Genomic DNA, 18450 nt, shown 5'->3' with positions numbered 1-18450 from the left:
ACAGTTTTTTATTTGTTGATTGATCATCATGGAGTAGTTTATAACAATAAATAAATTATGATAAAAAATATATATTTTTTATAGGGATTTCAAAAATTATTGATTGGCTTGTGGTTTACATTGATTGCACATAGTTTATATATATCACACACACACACCATAACAATTATCTTATATTAACAAAAAACATCATTAAAATAATAGATTCAGTGCTGCAAATTGTTCGATTTTTAAAGATAATTTCTCTTTTAAAATAAAAAGAGAGACATAAAACATGGACGACAATAACAAAAAAGAGAGATATAAAGACTGTTTTCCAAGCAAAATAAGAATGGCAGATTAGAAAGAAACAGAAGAAAACAATTCCATCACGATATTTAGTAAAATGGGGGTCCGCCAATCAAGATTTCTGTGTTATTTCTGGTGGAGAATCAAACTACTCAACACCATGTCATTGCGATTTTATCAAGATTTTTGTAGCATGATAAAGACAAGCAGACCACCCTAATTCATTCAACACAAATGTTATTTTCAAGTGCGTGTGCGTATGCGTGTGTATATTTACTTGAAATAAATTTATCAATATATACTTGTCTTTCATCGCATGACATAAATTACTAAAATCCTAGCTCAACCAAGGAAAAACTCAGTTGCATGAAAAGAGAAATGGTCTACTTGTAAGAATGTATGTCATCTAAAAAATCATAATATTAAAACTCATGCTATTCTCACTTGTATTAGCATGTTTGTACATACATATATACACGATATAAAAGCTTACTGAACTATATCCTAAATCATGATGATCACTTGTTTGTCTGCCGTTATTCCTACCATCACAAGCAGAAGACCAGAAAAAAGGAAACAATATCCTAAACAGAAGTAACAGAGATTTGGAATGTAGTGAATTTAAAATTCAATACATTGTACCCGTGGAATCGACTGGTCATTTTTTAGCACTAACGTGACTAAATGGGTTGCATGATCATATTCGGCCCATATTTATGAAAGTTGTATATCTTATCTTAAAAAGGAAATCGATTACCTTTGTTTTTTTTTTTGGAGAGGGATTCTTGCTTATAGTGTGTGGAAGTGGGAATTGCGGCGACTGGAGCTTCTAAATATGCAAGTTTTGCTCGAATACATTATACATTCAGTGCTCGAAATTACTCCGAGAAAATTATGTAGCGCCTAACGTGGGTTGATTCTGATGACATTTGGCCGAAACCACCTTTCAGAGGGAACGAAACGAAAGGGCGAGTCTAAGGTGGGTTTTCTCCAAAACAGAAGATCTTCTACCGCAGCCACCGGTGGCAATTGAAGAAGTATCCCTACCGCGTCAATGGCATTTGTCATGATTTGTCAACTCAGGTAATATGCAGAGATGCTCAAGCAAGACTGCCCATGGCCCTAGCTTTTTCCCTTAATATGTACTTCTGAATCTTACCGGTTGAAGTTCTTGGTAGATCACCGAAAACAACGGTCCTCGGTGCCATATAATGAGGCAAATGGTCCCTGCAAAAGTTCATTACATCTTGAGGATCGACGTCAAATCCATCCTTTAACTTCACAAATGCACAGGGAGTCTGCCCCCAGTGGTTATCTGGTCTTGCTACAACAGCTGCTTCAAGAACTGCTGGATGCCGGTACAAAACTGTTTCGACTTCAATCGTGCTTATATTCTCCCCGCCCGAGATCACTATATCTTTTGACCTGTCCTTCACTTCTATGTACCCATCTTCATGTTTTACACCAAGATCGCCACTTCTAAACCATCCACCCGCAAAGGCTTCTTGGGTAGCTTTGAGGTCTTTTAGGTATCCGCTCATTACCGTGTTCCCGCGAAACATAATTTCACCCATTGTTGCACCGTCTTTTGGAACACTCTTCATGGTGGTAGGATCTTTCACATCAACTTCCTCCAAGCCAAAATGCTCCACTCCTTGCCTTGCTTTAAACCTGAACCGCTCCTCGGGAGGCAAAGAATCCCATTCGGGTTTCCACATGCATGACGTACCAGGCCCATAAACTTCCGTAAGCCCATACAAGTGTGAAACCCGAAAGCCCAGATCTTCTATCTTGGAGAGGATTGAAGGTGGTGGTGCTGCACCACCGGTCATTATGTTGACTTTGTGAGGAAGTTGCTTTTGATCGCTTGAATTAATAATCATGTTTAATACTGTGGGTGCTCCACTCATATGTGTAACATGGTGAAGCACAATACTGCTAAAAATTTCCTTAGGTTCAACTTGCCTGAGGCAGATATTGGTGCCACCCAAAGCTGCTAGCCCCCAAATAAGGCACCACCCGTTGCAGTGAAACATTGGCACCGTCCAAAGATAGACAGGCATAGACCCCATACCGTGCATAGATGTTGTAGCAAGTGCATTTATATATGCGCCACGATGGTTATAAACCACCCCTTTTGGTCTGGACGTCGTGCCGGAGGTGTAGTTAATACTGATGGGGTCCCACTCAGTTTCTGGTCGTCTGGCGACAAACTCACCATCTCCACTTGCCAAGAACGACTTGTACTCATGGATATCGGGAATATCATATGAGGGAGATGGATTATCACGTTCGGGGATGAGTACTAGAATTGGTGGTTTGATTTTGTATTCTGATACGAGAGTATGGAATGCTTGTTGAGCGATATGAAGTAATTGGTGGTAGACAAAGATAATCTTGGTTTCAGAATGGTGCAGCAGGGCCGAAATCATGGTGGAATCGTGGCGAGTGTTCAATGTGCAGAGTATGGCTCCGGCCATTGGCACCGCAAAATGCAATTCTTGCATTGCTGGTACGTTAGGGGCCAGGGTTGCTACCTGTTCTAAGAGCACAGCATTGAGAATCCAAGATTAAAAAGAGAAACGTTGCAGAGAAGAGAAAATCAGCCAAGCAAAACCATACACCAACAACCTCTTAGCGTTTGAAATATAAACTAGACTCGATCAAAATTCAATAATTTCAAATATAAAGCAAATATAATTTATATCGTCTTGAACTGAAAAAAATCGTAGTTACTTTAGTTAATAGGACGGCCTTAATCCCGGTCCCTGTGTTTCTATATCAATATATGCACGTTGGGATTATCGTATTCACGTCTCCAATATTTATTCAAATTCAAATACAATAAGTACACGAGAGGTGAATGCAATAATTCAAAAAACGAAGTGAGTTCTATTTGTTTTAATTAATTTTTCAAGTAAAGTTACCCAGTTCATGATTCCCCAAGTGCACACAGAAGTTAATTACCACGTCGAATCTAGAAACCCCTAGCCGGGTCATCGCAGAGGCAAGCTTCACACACCTCAGATGAGTCTCTTCCCAACTGCATTTATAGCTACCGCACACAACCGAAGTTCTATCTCCATAAACCCTCGCAGCTCTCTCCAGAAAGCTAATCGGCGTTAAGGGCACGTAATTCACCGGACATTTCACCAAACCCTCGAATTTTTTCCGCGACAGATCTTCGAGATTTGTAGTCAATTCACATAAGTTGCGGGAATAATTATTACCTGAAGAGTGTACTATGCTTGTTACGCCATTGAAGAAGATCCGACGAGGTATCAGGTATGAGGTATGCCGGCGGAGAAAGATATTCATTTTTGTGAGATTTGAATGGTAAATAAACAAGACTTTGAAGAATGATTGATGGGTAAATTAGCATCAAAGATTCTATAAAGAGATGCCTTCGTTGGAAGTATACTTTGCAGACTTATCTGCATCGTTGTCATTGAATCTTCGTAGATGATTTGACATTTGCTTGAAAAGTGATTTAAACTGGGAGTTTTAAAATTCTCGGGGTGTCTGTTAATTATCTATTAATTAATTAGCAATGTTACCTTAGATGTCAGTTTAAAAGTAAAAGATTTTTTCAAATTACTGTGATTTTAAAATTATCAGCAAAAAATGTACACTCAAAATATTTATTAATGCTTATTAATTGATTTTACTGAATTTTTAAAACTGTATTATTCAAAATATTATAGTTACTGATTCGATCTCACGTTGAAATAATAACAGAATTAGCATATTTTTAGCTGTCACTCGAATAAAAATATATATTCATTCCATATTGTTTAGAATGATAATGTTAAAATTATTAGATAAATTATTACAAATTGATAATGTTTTTATCAAATATAGTATCTTTCAAGATATTAGAGTATGTAGTCGGTCTAAAATACTCAGATTATTAATAAATTTGTTTTTTTTTTTAGCTGGCTTGTTATTGCGTGAATTGTATAATTGAAATGTCACAACCAATAGTTTCATATATCAGTATTTGTGATATCTGGTTCAGAGGTAGAGTGAAAACTAATATTTTTAATATAAAAAATAATTTTTTATGGATTGATCGGGTAAGAGACATGTATCTCAAAATTTATATATGAGAGAGTCTCACATGAATTTATGTTCATAATTAATAACAATACAATTTTTCTAAACTTCGATATCTTTAGCGTCTATTTCAGGTAAAAATCGAAATAAATTTATCAAGAATTTAAAAATTAGTAATCAATTTATCAGAAGAGACAAATCATATCAACTCAGCTCATAAATATAGATTATAAAACCGTCACACAAATAAATCTAGTAAAAAAAACTAAACTATTGTTATATATCTCAATCAATTAATCTCGAGACTTGAGCTGGATTAGTCCACGTAATAATATCTACTTCAAACCAAAGCTATTTAAAATTGCAAACGAAATTTATTTTGGAAATTGAGTACGTCTCTTGTGAGACGGTCTCACGAATCTCTATCTGTGAGACGGGTCAATCATACCGATATTCACAATAAAAAATAATATTCTTAGTATAAAAATAATATTTTTTCATGGATGACCTAAATAAAATATATGTCTCACAAAATACGATCCGTGAGACCGTCTCACATAAGTTTTTACCTTGGAAATTTGGGGGGTCACTCAAAAAACTCTTAAATTTGATAACATTGTGTCAGTAAAGTCAAACAATATAGGTATCGTTTTGTGTAATATGATAAGTAAATGATATATAATAAAAGTGATTATAAAATAAAAGATAAAATAAATAATACATTGTGATAAATTATACGATGTTTGACATGATTTTTAATTGTTTGATTATTTTTGTTAATTATATTATGATTACTAAAATACCCTCGTTATATATTGATTAGTAATACATTCTTAAAATGATTCAATAAATAAATAAAATTTCAAAAAGTTAAAAATTATAATTATATTAATTATTAAATTTTCACTAATTTTAATTTCCGAAAACAACTACAAAATCAATTAATATCATAGAGAATAATTAAATTTTACATAAATATATGTTTATTGTGATAATTACAAGAGGAATACAAATTTAAATGTTAAGCAACGACTGATAACAATTATAGTATTATGGTTAAAAATAATTTAATAATAATAATTAAATATGGTTAATAATAATTAAATTAGTTATAATATTAGTCAAATTAAAATTTATATCTATATATTACCAAATTTGATTATTTTATAATTATTTTAAATTTTAGGATACTAAATAAAAATTTAAATTAATCAAATATTATCAGTTTTTTATTAAAAAATTATATAAATATCAACAAGAGCATAATAATATTAATGCATACAGTGCGAGTTGATACGGGTTCTATCACAATCTTAACATAGACACCAAACATATGATAAGTGAATTATTAAAAATCAATCGTCCCTAGACACTAATAATTAAAAGCCAAACTCTGTTCCACTAGGTTTGGATATGTTTTTTCAAATGGTTTTGGATTGGTTTTTCAGTAGGTCGGTTTGGTACAAAATGGAGTCTTTAATTAGTTTGGTATTGATACTCACGGGAAATTTAGGGTCCGATCCACGCAAGCGTCACTAATCCAGACACGGGCTCCAAAATTACCCTGGGCCTGAAATCACAAATAAGACCGTTAGGAGGGGGCCAGGAGCGTATCCTGGCGTAGCCTCTCCGACGCTCAAGTCAGAGACTGAGGATATATGGGGGAGCAGCTAAGGGCGCTGCTGAAAATAATATAGTGAATTCAATAATCATACGCTCCAACCTGGTATTTATAGAAGAATACCTGGGCTTGTCATGGGCCATTCACCTGTGGGCCTTAATGATGGGCCGGGAATTTGGGCCGGATCTTGATGGGTTCATCCCTGGGTATCACCAGTCTCCCCCTCCCGAGTCGAACTGAATCGTAGGTTCAAAGTTCGATTGATTGCGTTGTTCTCGGTTTACAACACGTGAGTTGTGCATTTTCTTCCAGGCCTCCGTCAGTCTCCAAAAAGTTGGAAACAAATCAAATATCAATCCTAGCACCGCTTCATCATCACCTCGCCGCCTGCACGCTAGCCCCAACAGCGTGCGTCCGCCCTTGCGCGCGCTCACCCGGCGCCCTCGCCCCGCGCGGCCGCACAGCTCCCGCGCGCCACGCCCTCACCGAGCTCGTTCGGCGCCCTGCCGAAGCACTCGCCCCCTCGCGCACCACGCTCGCCTGCTCGCCTGGGCGCCGGCTCGCTCGCGTGCCACAGGCTCGCCCTCAAGCCCTCGGCCATGCCTTTGCCCTAGCGCCTGCTCGCCAGCGCCACGCCACGCCAGCTCGCCCGCACCCCGCAGCTCGCCCGCCACTCCAACTCGCCCGAGCACCAGCTCGCCCCTAGCCCCTCGCCTGCCGCTCTCGCCCTCGCCCGCCAAGCGTCTGCTCGCCGCGCGCCCGCCAGCTCGCCCGCGCCCGGCAGCTCGCCCGCCACTCCAGCTCGCCCGAGCACCAGCTCGCCCCTAGCCCCTTGCCTGCCGCTCTCGCCCTCGCCCACCGAGCGTCTGCTCGCCGCGCGCCCGAGCGCCGCACGCCAGCTCTCCCGCGCCCGGCAGCTCGCCCGCCACTCCGGCTCGCCCGAGCGCCTGCTCGCCCCCGCCACGCCACGCCAGCTCGCCGAGAGCCTGCCTGCCCGCCACTCGCTTGCCCTCGCGCCACAGGCTCGCCTTCACGCCTTCGCCCACGCCTTCGCCCACGCCTTCGCCTCGTCCAATACGTTGAGAAATTTGATATATTCCCTTGCGAATGATTGTGTGATTTCTGAAAAAATTATGGGGGCGTTGCCCCCACACCCCCACGACCTGACCGGGCAGGTCGATCCCCGTAAACTCTGCTCCCCTTAAACATCTTTTGTTATCGACTAACCAAATAAATTTTTCTCTTCCCAAACTTTGCTTCTCTGCTAGGCGATGTCTTAGCAGGAAAATAAAAACTCAACATCTCCACCCTCCAACTCCTCTGCTAGGTGACACCTTAGCAGGAAAAATAAATTTAATTCTCCTCATCCACTCTTCTCCTCTGCTAGGCGATGCCTTAGCAGGAAAATAACATTTTTCTCCTCCCAAACTCTGCTCCTCTGCTAGGTGATGCCTTAGCAGGAAAATAAAAATTCACTACCCCCACCCTCTAGCTCCTCTGCTAAGCCGGGTCTTAGCAGGAAAATAAAATTCAACTCCTCCATCTAACTCCTCTGCTAGGTGATACCTTAGCAGGAAAATTTAAATTCAACACCTCCACCCTCTAACTCCTCTGCTAGGCAGGGCCCTAGCAGGAAAATAAAATTCAACTCCTCCATCTAACTCCTCTGCTAGGTGATACCTTAGCAGGAAAATAAAATCAACACCTCCACCCTCTAACTCCTCTGCTAAGCCGGGCCTTAGCAGAAAAAATCAAACTCTCACCTCATCATCTCATAACTCCTCTGCTAAGCCGGGCCTTAGCAGGAAAAATCAAACTTCAACCTCCTCACCCTCTGACTCCTCTACTAGGCTCAGCCCAAGTAGGATAATAAAACTTCAACACCCCCACCCTCTAACTCCTCTGCTAGGTGCTACCTCAGCAGGAAAATAAAACTTCAACACCCCCACCCTCTAACTCCTCTGCTAGGTGATACCTGAGCAGGAAAATAAAACTTCAACATCTCCACCCTCTAACTCCTCTGCTAGGTGATACCTTAGCAGAAAAATAAAACTTCAACACCCCCACCCTCTAACTCCTCTGCTAGGTGATACCTTAGCAGGAAAATAAAGATTCTCCACCCTCACCCTCTAACTCCTCTGCCAGGCGACGCCTTAGCAGGAAAATAAAAATTCTCCTCATCCCCAACTCCGCTCACCCCCTAACTCCTCTACTAGGCGACACCTTAGCAGGAAAATAAAAATTCTGCTCATCCTCAACTCTGCTCCTCTGCTAGACGATGTCTTAGCAGGAAAATAAAGATTCTCTACCCTCACCCCCTAACTCCTCTGCTAGGCGACACCTTAGCAGGAAAATAAAAATTCTCCTCATCCCCAACTCCGCTCACCCCCTAACTCCTCTGCTAGGCGACACCTTAGCAGGAAAATAAAGATTCTCCACCCTCACCCCTAACTCCTCTGCTAGGTGACGCCATAGCAGGAAAATAAAATTCAACACGCCCACCATCTAACTCCTCTGCTAGGCGATGCCTTAGCAGGAAAATAAAATTCAACGCCCCCACCCTCTAACTCCTCTGCTAGGTGATACCTTAGCAGGAAAATAAAATTCAACACCTCCACCCCCTTACTCCTCCGCTAGGTGATACCTTAGCCAGAAAATAAAATTCAACCCCTCCATCCTCTAACTCCTCTGCTAGGTGATACCTTAGAAGGAAAATAAAGATTCTCCACCATCACCCCCTAACTCCTCTGCTAGGCGATGCCTTAACAGGAAAATAAAATTTTTCTCATCCCCGACTCTACTCCTCTGCTAGGCGATGCCTTAGCAGGAAAATAAAATTCTTCTCCCCCACTCTGCTCCTCTGCTAGGCGATGCCTTAGCAGGAAAAATTAATTCATTTCATCCTCACAATACAACAATATCCACGAACTTAATATAAGAACTTGGCTTTATTAACTTTCAACTGATAACATAAGATAAATTCAGAAACAAAATACAGCAAAATTCAAGTCAAGATTAATATTCTCTAAGGTGACAAGCGTTCCTCAGCCTCTTTAGACCCTTGCCCGACGCATTCTCCAACTTTTATCTCTGCTCCTCTTGTACCTCTATAGGACAAAGTTACACAGTTCTTCATTTCCTAATCATGTTAACATCCAAACGCGCTCTTTTCCTTTCCTCCCTCACTGCCCCTTCATAACATCGACGCGCGACCCTCTGATCCCCGCATAAAACTCCAACCTCCTTCCCTACGGGAAACTTCAACTTCTGATGATACGTGGACGCTATAGCTCTGAAATCCTTTAGGGCTGGTCGCCCCAGAATTCCATTGTAAGCAGATGGGGTGTCCACCACAGTAAATGTTGTCATTTTTGTTACCCGCTGAGGCACATGTCCCAAAGATAGAGGAAGGACAATCTGACCGAGCGGCGGGATGGGATGTCCTGCCAATCCATAGAGCGGGGTGGATACCGGCTCAAACTCAAATCCTTCCATCTTCATTTGATCCAACGTGCTCTTGAACAAGACGTTCACGGAGCTTCTATTATCAATAAATATCCTCGCCACATCATAAACGCCTCGAAGGTCTTCCACCCCAAAACTGAAGACGGGGTCTTGTGGTAAGTCTGCAACCTTAGATATCTAAAAGTTCTCCAACCTTCTCCCATGTGCCTTCCGAGCTCGCCCAGAGTCTCCATCAGTAACACCCCCCGAGATCATATGAATCATTCCTCTAGTAGGGTTGTTATCCTCATTCATTCCTCTCCTCGGTTCGACGAGTTCCTGAGGAACACCTTGACCTCGACCTTCATCTCTCTGCTCCCCGACCCTCTGATTTAACCATGGAGGGCCTTGACCACGCCTGGGGGACGGGCGAGACCTCGGTCGAATCCCGGATGCAGATCCTTCTCGTCTGTCCCGCGAAGGCAACCTAGCACTGCTCTTAGCCCTTCGCGACTTCTCCCACCTCTCCTCGGGCTCCCTCACCTCCATCACCTCGTCACGACTCCTATTCAGAGGAACATGTGATGAGAATTGTCTTTTGTCCCTAGCCTTATCATCCTCTCTCTCGCCCGCGCCTCTCTTCCTACTTCCTCTTTCCGCTCCCTCAACTCTACTTCCCCCAGGTCGCTGCTCCATCCTCTTATGCCGCTGGGCATCTTCGAGATTTACATATTTATCCGCCCGAGATAACAGCTCATCATAACTTGATGGAGGTTTCTTTACTAATGATTTAAAGAACTCTCCTCCTCTAAGTCCCTGGGTAAAGGCACTTATCATGATGTCAGGAGTGGCCGCTGGTATCTCCAGCGCTGCGTTGTTGAAACGCTGGACAAATTCTCGCAAAGTTTCAGCCTCTTGTTGTTTCATCACAAACAGGCTCAAATAATTCTTCTGGTGCCTCTTGCTGCTGGCAAATCGGTGCGAGAAAGCTGTAGCGAAATCCTCAAATGACTGTATGGAGTTGGGTTGCAGGGTATTAAACCATTGCTGGGCTGACCTCACCAACGTGCCCAGAAACACCCTGCACCTGACCCCATCTGAATATTGATGTAATAGGGCCGCATTCTCAAATCTCCCCAAGTGTTCTTTGGGGTCAGTATGTCCATCGTACTCTCTCACATTCGACTGTCGAAAATTTGGAGGAAGTTCTTCTTCTAAAATGGCTAGTGAAAAGGGACTTCCTCTCTTGGGTGCCGGTGCTCTGCTTCCCAACTGCTGCCTCAACATCTGTATCTCCCTCCACATCTCCTCCATCTCCGGATTCTCCTCACTTGGTAGGGGTCGCGTCTCCTCCACCCTACTCTGACTGCCCTTCACATTCTCCTCTCGCTCCTGGCGAGCGGCCTGCTCTTCTGCAAACATAGAATCTTGATTCCTCTTCATGGCCTCATCCACTGTCCGGATGATAAATTGGCCCAACTGTTCCAGGGTCAAGTTCCCCACATTCTCATTGGGACGGGGTTGCTCGACCCTTGTCTCGTGAAGGGACTGCTCGGTTCTTGTCTCTTGACGAGATTGTTCTTGTCTCGTCTCAAGACGCGGTTGTTCTTGTCTTGTCTCAACATGAGATTGTTCGGGTCCCCTCTGAGGACGCGATGATGCCGAGGTAACTCTTCTACTTCTTTTCTTGCCTACCATCTCTACGTCTCAACTCAAGTGTTCCCACAGACGGCGCCAAGTGATACTCACGGGAAATTTAGGGTCCGATCCACGCAAGCGTCACTAATCCAGACACGGGCTCCAAAATTACCCTGGGCCTGAAATCACAAATAAGACCGTTAGGAGGGGGCCAGGAGCGTATCCTGGCGTAGCCCCTCCGACGCTCAAGTCAGAGACTGAGGATATATGGGGGAGCAGCTAAGGGCGCTGCTGAAAATAATATAGTGAATTCAATAATCATACGCTCCAACCTGGTATTTATAGAAGAATACATGGGCTTGTCATGGGCCATTCACCTGTGGGCCTTAATGATGGGCCGGGAATTTGGGCCGGATCTTGATGGGTTCATCCCTGGATATCAGGTATAATCCAATATTATTGTCCCAATAACAAGAATTAAATATGATTGAGTAGTCTATTTCCTTTTGCAAAACCGGGAAAAGGTTAGTTCTTTGACTTCAAATCTTGTTACCTAACAAAATCATAATTATTTTGTACGAGAACAAATTGTGCCACTCGCCAAGTTGAACCATCATTGAACAAATAATTAATTTTTGTGTATGGTTTTTGTTAAATAGAAAGTCGTTACCTCTAAAATGCACATTCGTTTTTAATCACGTAGATTTATTTTAATAATGTTTTTTGGTGTAACAATTATCGTATGAAGGGAGCCGTAGTCACTTCATGATATAAAAGACAATAAGTATTTCGCGAGATGATTTCATGAATTTTTATATATGAGACAGATCAACTCTATCGATATTCGCAATAAAAAATAATACTCTTAGCATAAAAAGTTATATTTTTTTACGAATGATCCAAATAAAAGGTCCGTATCACAAAATACGATCAATGATTTTTGCCTTTAAAATATTAAATTTTCGTTGGTTGACGGACCGAACAATTCGGCGACGGTTTTTGTTGACCGTCGCTACGAGCGACGGTTTTTGTCTGCCGTTGCCACTAGCGACGGTTATGCTAAACCGTCGCCGATTCGCATCGGCGACGGTTTATTACAGTTTAGCACAAAACCGTCGCTAATGGCGTGATTCTATATTTATACATACTGACGTTCGCGAACATTCTCTTCACCAAATCTCCCGCCAAAAATTCGATCAAATTTGTTCTTGCATAACCTCTGTTTTCCTTGGGCATTGGAACAATCACAAATGTTGGAAGGAACTGGTTGATATAAAAAGATCTCCCACTATCTAAGATCTGTAACTTTTTATTCTAGCCCGAACTGGAACTTTCTTTGAATTTGACTAAATCACATCTGACTCATTGGAGTGAAACCTTAGATTCCCTGTCCTCCATTTCTCGTCTAATTAATTCCCACCACAATATTTTCGATCTTTAACCTCTTGGTTTTTCGAATTTCCTTTCCACGTTTACAGATCTTTTAAATATTCGTTTTACCTGAATTTTTGTAGCTATATCTTTGAAGAAATGCTTGTGAGGAAGTTGGCGTGATAATCGGGGTGCGATTTGCGGGGAAAAACAAAAATGTACGCCAAAAAAGCAAGTGAATTAGTTAAAGAATTGGCAAGCACTCAGCCTGGGCAGCTTTGCACCTTCAATGTAAGTTTTTCTCAAGTCTTTTGTCTCAGATCTTCCCTTATCTTTCATTCTCTACGAGAGATTATTTAATTGGTATTTTAATTTCATTGAATGCACAATTGCTCGCATTACTGATGCTAGGCGCTAATATTCTGTTTGATCGATATCGTACTTTGAGATGGAATGGATTTTGGATAAAATTATTATGTTCCTTTTTTAGTTTCAATCAATTTTGTTTTTCATGTCTATGTGACCAGAATTTTGTCGGGGGTGAATTGAGGGATGAATTTTAACTAAATAGGAAATTTCCGAATTTTTCGATTGAGGCCCAACTTCAATGCCTGTCACTTTTAAATGCTCAAAGATTCGGACGATTCAGTTCCATTGTTTTTTTTTTGAACACTGGTTTCTACAATTGTTCAGAATGATCTATTTGCTCAAGTGCTTGAAGAATGTAATGGACATCTCCACCAGCTTCATCCCTTAATGAGGTAACACCACCTCTCGTGTTCTCTGTATGCTTCCCTACTTTAATGTTTTTAATTACTTCTTTTCGCGTCCGTGGTGGGTTGAAACCTCCCATTTTTGTGTGAGACTGTCAACTACATGAAAAATTAATTAAATTGCGTACTAGGTACCATGTTAAGCGAAAAACATATCAAAATAAATTGGCGGACCGCCCCCTTCGAGTTTGTGAAATCTTTGCGCGGATAAATCCAACATTGTGATACTCAGCAATTTCTCTTCCTTTTCTTTTACAAAAACTAATTGTAAATAATCCACCATTTTCTTAAGGGTAGTTGCTCTCTGATGGTTTTGTGATTTGAGTTCTTCAGTACAGTACGTTGTTACAATCATCATTTCTCCGTGTCCGCAGAGTGAGTTTTATAATCACTGGCTAATGAAATTGATGGCATATGTTGATTGTAACATCACTGGATTGAAAATTTGTTTTATGTTTGCATGCTTTAGGTGAGTGCATGTATTGACTTATTATGCTAAGTACGAATGCAGTATCAGGGGGAGTATGTGAAAGATGAATAAGTCTCCCAACCAGACGTCATTATCTTCCAACATCTACTTTTTCCCCTCGAGTACCTTCCTTTTATTTCTCGATTCAATGGGTGTTTTACTTGGTTTGCAACACTTCTTTTAGGAAACTGAAACACCTTTCTTATTTCTTGCAATCTCTATCCCTAAGAAGTATTTTAGTGTTCCAAAGTCTTTGACTTCGAATTCCCTAGCTATCATCTGTTCAGCATCCTCCATGTCTTGACTGTCATCCCCAGTGATAATAATATCATCAACATAAACAATTAGAATTGTGATCTTCTCTTTTCTGTATTGACGCATATAAACTTTCTCTTCTAATTCATCATTCAAAAAAGCATTTTTAATATCGAGTTGATGTAGTGGCTAGTCAAGGATAGAAAGATGCGTATGGCATTTAGTTCAGCGACTGGGGCGAAGGTTTCAGTATAATCAATACCATAGGTTTGTGTGAAACTTTGGCCACCAGACGTGCCTTGTGCCTTTCAATGAAGACGTCTGCCCTGTACTTGACTTTAGATACTCATTTACATCCCACTGTATTTTTTCCCTGAGGTAACTCTACCAAGTCCCATGTGTTGCTTTGTTTCAAAGTACGCATATCTTCTAGCACAACAACTTTCCATTCAGGGATGAAAGCTTTGAATATGATACAAATCTAGAGATGAGATGTTGCATACAAGATAGCATTCTTTTCTTAAAGACTACTGGTGCATCAAGATCAAGAGTGTTACCTGGCTGAGGATCTGTTCTCCATTCATTTTATTGGTTGTACGTAGGATCCACAATGTATGTATTTACCTTAGATATTCTCCGTCTTGAGTAGACACAACTCATTTTGAGGTGTTGAGACTCCATTTGTTTTTGACTTACTGAGTGTGTTCCAGTGCAACACTAGACACCAAAGATTTTACATCTGTCAACGGAGCATTCTCAAGGTAATAAAGAGCATTGTGAAGTTTAGCACTACAATCGTCTTCCCAGACAGTAAGTCCTGAAGTAAACAGGAGAAATGTGAGAATTCAGCAATACAATTGTTATCACAGTAAGTTTACCGATGGATAGAAAATTGCAGGTCAATGAAAGAACATGGAGAACTAAGTTTGCGTGAATTTCTCAACGTTTGTCCTTTGTATGGCCGGGGGATGACAGTGGTCACACTAAGGCCGTTTGTTTTGGCGCTGACCTTGAGTAGGATTTTTGTGCAAAACCATTACAGAAGATTCAGGAGCAGAGAAAGATTGTGGCACAACATCAATGTGCATTGCTTTGCGTGTTCTTCGCGCCGGACCTCCGCAAAAGCATAATCGGTTGACGGGAAAGGATCCCGTGCAAACCAGCATCCCACGGACATCATCCAGATCACGGTTGAGGCCTACCAGAAATTCGAAAACCCTTTCCTTTTCCAGATTGAGCCTCAGTTTCACGCTACATTCAGCTCATGTCTTCATACCCTCAAGAAAAAGGTATAATTTTTGCCATAAGCCAAGCAAGATTTTACATCTGTCAACGGAGCATTCTCAAGGTAATAAAGAGCATTGTGAAGTTTAGCACTACAATCGTCTTCCCAGACAGTAAGTCCTGAAGTAAACAGGAGAAATGTGAGAATTCAGCAATACAATTGTTATCACAGTAAGTTTACCGATGGATAGAAAATTGCAGGTCAATGAAAGAACATGGAGAACTAAGTTTGCGTGAATTTCTCAACGTTTGTCCTTTGTATGGCCGGGGGATGACAGTGGTCACACTAAGGCCGTTTGTTTTGGCGCTGACCTTGAGTAGGATTTTTGTGCAAAACCATTACAGAAGATTCAGGAGCAGAGAAAGATTGTGGCACAACATCAATGTGCATTGCTTTGCGTGTTCTTCGCGCCGGACCTCCGCAAAAGCATAATCGGTTGACGGGAAAGGATCCCGTGCAAACCAGCATCCCACGGACATCATCCAGATCACGGTTGAGGCCTACCAGAAAATCGAAAACCCTTTCCTTTTCCAGATTGAGCCTCAGTTTCACGCTACATTCAGCTCATGTCTTCATACCCTCAAGAAAAAGGTATAATTTTTGCCATAAGCCAAGCAAGAATTATGGAGTTCTCGGCCAGCCATGTTGTGTAAGACGAGTCGGATGGGGTTGGTGCAGGGAGTTCTCCCGTTAAATACCCTAACTTGCCGGGGGCACAAACCACAATCTTCACAGACTGTGGCCACTGGAGATAATTGTGGCCATTGAGGCGATGGACTGTAATAAGAGAGGTCACACCCGGAAAGAGTAACAGACCCAGATGGCCCATCAAATTTTTTTGCCATGGAGTCATCTGACGAGGTGGAAGATTTGGACGATTCAGTGGACATGATGAAAACGTGAGGAATCAGAAGAAATGCGATGAGATGAGCTGCAAGAACCGTAATTATCCTTACTAATTTAAAATATTAAATTATCTTATCAAATCAAAACTAATTGATATCAATAAAATCAAATATCCCTATAATCTATTTATTGTATTCCACATATATTGTCTAGGTTTAAGTACGTTAATCAATCACATTTAGCACACGCATATCATTTAGAGATCAAATTTAATCTGTCTGATCACCTCTATTTGTTTAATGCATTTTATAGATTATTGTTTTTTTAGTGCGTACACAGTAAATGTTCTCAGCTTTCCGGGAATGCATTTTGTATATTATTGTACTGTTTACTTTTTAGTTTGTATACAGTAAATATGTTCAACACAGTTGTGCTCGCAAGTTCTGTTTTCATTCATGCTCATGCTATACGATTTGACAATACACCAGAAAAATACAAGAACATGAGAACAAGTTGAAAGATATAAGCAGAGAAGATGAGATGGAAAATTCAGAAGATGATAGGGGGAATTCACAAGCTGAAAAGACAGTAATCCAAGGAGCTATGAAATCTGATCAGTTTGGGGCACTGGTTCATCACCTTTCCATGGTCCGTAACAAACGCTGTCTCATGGCCTATGTGTGAGTAATGAAAAAAATATTTTCTTAGTACATCAATTTACATTAGAATCTTCTCCAAAGCTCTATACCGTATCTTCATTCTTTTTGCACTATATTATTCTGATTCTAGATATAATAGAGCAGAAGTCATAACAAATCTGGGATGGATGGTTGATGGAGACCTTCCTGAAGAAATTGAAAAGAGACTCAGCAACTCTGAGAAAGAGTACTTCAAGAAACACCTTGATACTTTACAATCATATATTGCAGAGATTGACCTTAATTTGTGTGTGGTAAATATTTTTCATTTTACATAATTTCACCCAAAAGGGCAAGTCGAGCATAATTCTCATTACAATCGTTTACCATGTGTTGGAGAATTAAATTAAAAACCACATTCAGACTATACAAAAGGAAAAATATTCCCACTTAAACTTGGGCATTCTTTTCTCCAGGATATGATTCCTCCCAAAGATCCCTACATCAAGGTGAGAGTTCTTGATGATATAGGTAAAGTTCTGCTTGGCGATCAGGTAGCCATTTTAGCTCGCCATTCAATCATGTTCCTACGACGAACTGATGCTGAGCAGTACATCACTCAGGTGAGTGTAACTTCTAGAAATGATTTACACTCCTTCTAACTTTCTCGATTTATGGTTATGCTTAACTGTATCTATTAATGATGAACAGGGCCAAATGGAAGAGCTCACAAGTTAAAATGTAGCATCTAAGGTCTTTGCCAGCATTTAAAGCCTTTCTCCATTGCAGCCTTGTATTATGAACACCTGGGAAAGTCAGTTAGGTATTCATTCAAATGATGAACTATGACTTGAAGCTTACAGTGACAGGAATAGATTTGAAACTAATTGTGGAAATAATGACACACTAAAAGAGTTTGAATGAACCCTCATTATATGTGTTGAAGCTCCTTTCTTACAATGATTATCGCGTCATTGATTCATGCAAGAAACATTATCTGATGCTAAGGTGTTGAGTCGAGAGCCTGTACTTTGTATTGTTCGGTGGCTCGTGTGAGGTGAGGAGTGGCTGTCCTCGTGCAAATGAATTATAATTCACAAGTTTTATGAATGATGATATGGTAAGTTGCTCTTATTGATTGGAACTCGGCAAATACCAGAGACCAAAACTCTAGGAAAACATGAAAAATTCAAATATTATTGTGAGCCTAAGCAATAATGTTTAATCACGAATATTTTAGTGGATGCAATTGTTAATAAAAAAGTCGATATAATCAATCATACTAGATAAAAGATTTGCATGATTGTAAGATGTGATCATCATATTTAATTTTATCATATCATACGCGTCATGTCCATTCTTTTGATTAAATACGCGAATTAATGTACACTTTTGTTTTCGCTTTCGATAATAGATGATCATACGACAATAATGTTGATATGCTTGTAAATTTTATTTTCTCACAATGGCATCGAAATTGCTTCCGTAAATTTGTTGATATGATTTTTCCATCGAGTTATTTGTTATAGAAGTTTTGGGCAAATGTGCTTGTTTTCGAAGTCTTGGAGAAATAATTCGAAAATATAAAGTACATAATTGATTTATTTTGGAGAAACTGGTCTGATTCTGATGTATTAGTTTACTTCAAAGTAGTATATTATTTTAAATCATAGTTTAAAATAATAATAATAATAATAAGAACATTTTTTAGAATTGATGAAAACTTCGGCCAAAAAATTATTGTTTTACACACACATACATACGCA

The 18450-nt window shown here is 40.4% G+C and overlaps 2 protein-coding genes across 5 annotated transcripts; one reads left to right on the top strand and one right to left on the bottom strand.

Annotated features, from left to right (window-relative positions):
- Positions 1 to 176: 176 nt before the first annotated feature.
- On the bottom strand, positions 177 to 3800 carry LOC142556074 (isovalerate--CoA ligase CCL2-like). Of its 4 annotated transcripts, none has more exons than XM_075667298.1 (2): positions 3216 to 3800; positions 177 to 2830 (listed from the first exon to the last, which is right to left on the bottom strand). In XM_075667298.1, exons 1-2 carry the CDS (start codon positions 3604 to 3606, stop codon positions 1389 to 1391), a joined length of 1833 nt encoding a protein of 610 aa, XP_075523413.1. In that variant the 5' UTR covers positions 3607 to 3800; the 3' UTR covers positions 177 to 1388. The 4 variants fall into 4 exon arrangements, with proteins under 4 accessions (XP_075523413.1, XP_075523414.1, XP_075523415.1 ...); XM_075667299.1 differs by having other exon boundaries at positions 177 to 2825; positions 3256 to 3799; XM_075667300.1 differs by having other exon boundaries at positions 177 to 2825; positions 3311 to 3574.
- Positions 3801 to 12243: 8443 nt separating this feature from the next.
- Positions 12244 to 17644, top strand: LOC142556073 (uncharacterized). The gene is made up of 6 exons (XM_075667297.1): positions 12244 to 12709; positions 13112 to 13179; positions 16535 to 16726; positions 16836 to 16998; positions 17161 to 17307; positions 17396 to 17644. The coding sequence occupies exons 1-6, from the start codon at positions 12635 to 12637 to the stop codon at positions 17420 to 17422; spliced, it is 672 nt and encodes a 223-aa protein (XP_075523412.1). The 5' UTR covers positions 12244 to 12634; the 3' UTR covers positions 17423 to 17644.
- Positions 17645 to 18450: the final 806 nt, after the last annotated feature.

This window comes from Primulina tabacum, chromosome 9, assembly GCF_025594145.1.
Source record: "Primulina tabacum isolate GXHZ01 chromosome 9, ASM2559414v2, whole genome shotgun sequence".
In the NCBI taxonomy this organism is placed as follows: Eukaryota; Viridiplantae; Streptophyta; class Magnoliopsida; order Lamiales; family Gesneriaceae; genus Primulina; species Primulina tabacum.
Note: the sequence above shows the minus strand (reverse complement) of the source record. Positions and strands in the feature narration are given on the sequence as shown.

Excerpts from the sequence above, each read along its gene's own strand:
- LOC142556074 (XM_075667298.1), bottom strand. The coding sequence starts at position 3,606 with ATGAATATCTTTCTCCGCCGGCATACCTCATACCTGATACCTCGTCGG. Across the intron at positions 2,831-3,215 it reads CTTGGGGAATCATGAACTGG|AACAGGTAGCAACCCTGGCC; the intron begins GTAACTTTACTT and ends CTGTGCTCTTAG.
- LOC142556073 (XM_075667297.1), top strand. The coding sequence starts at position 12,635 with ATGTACGCCAAAAAAGCAAGTGAATTAGTTAAAGAATTGGCAAGCACT. Across the intron at positions 12,710-13,111 it reads GGCAGCTTTGCACCTTCAAT|AATGATCTATTTGCTCAAGT; the intron begins GTAAGTTTTTCT and ends ACAATTGTTCAG. Across the intron at positions 17,308-17,395 it reads CTGAGCAGTACATCACTCAG|GGCCAAATGGAAGAGCTCAC; the intron begins GTGAGTGTAACT and ends AATGATGAACAG.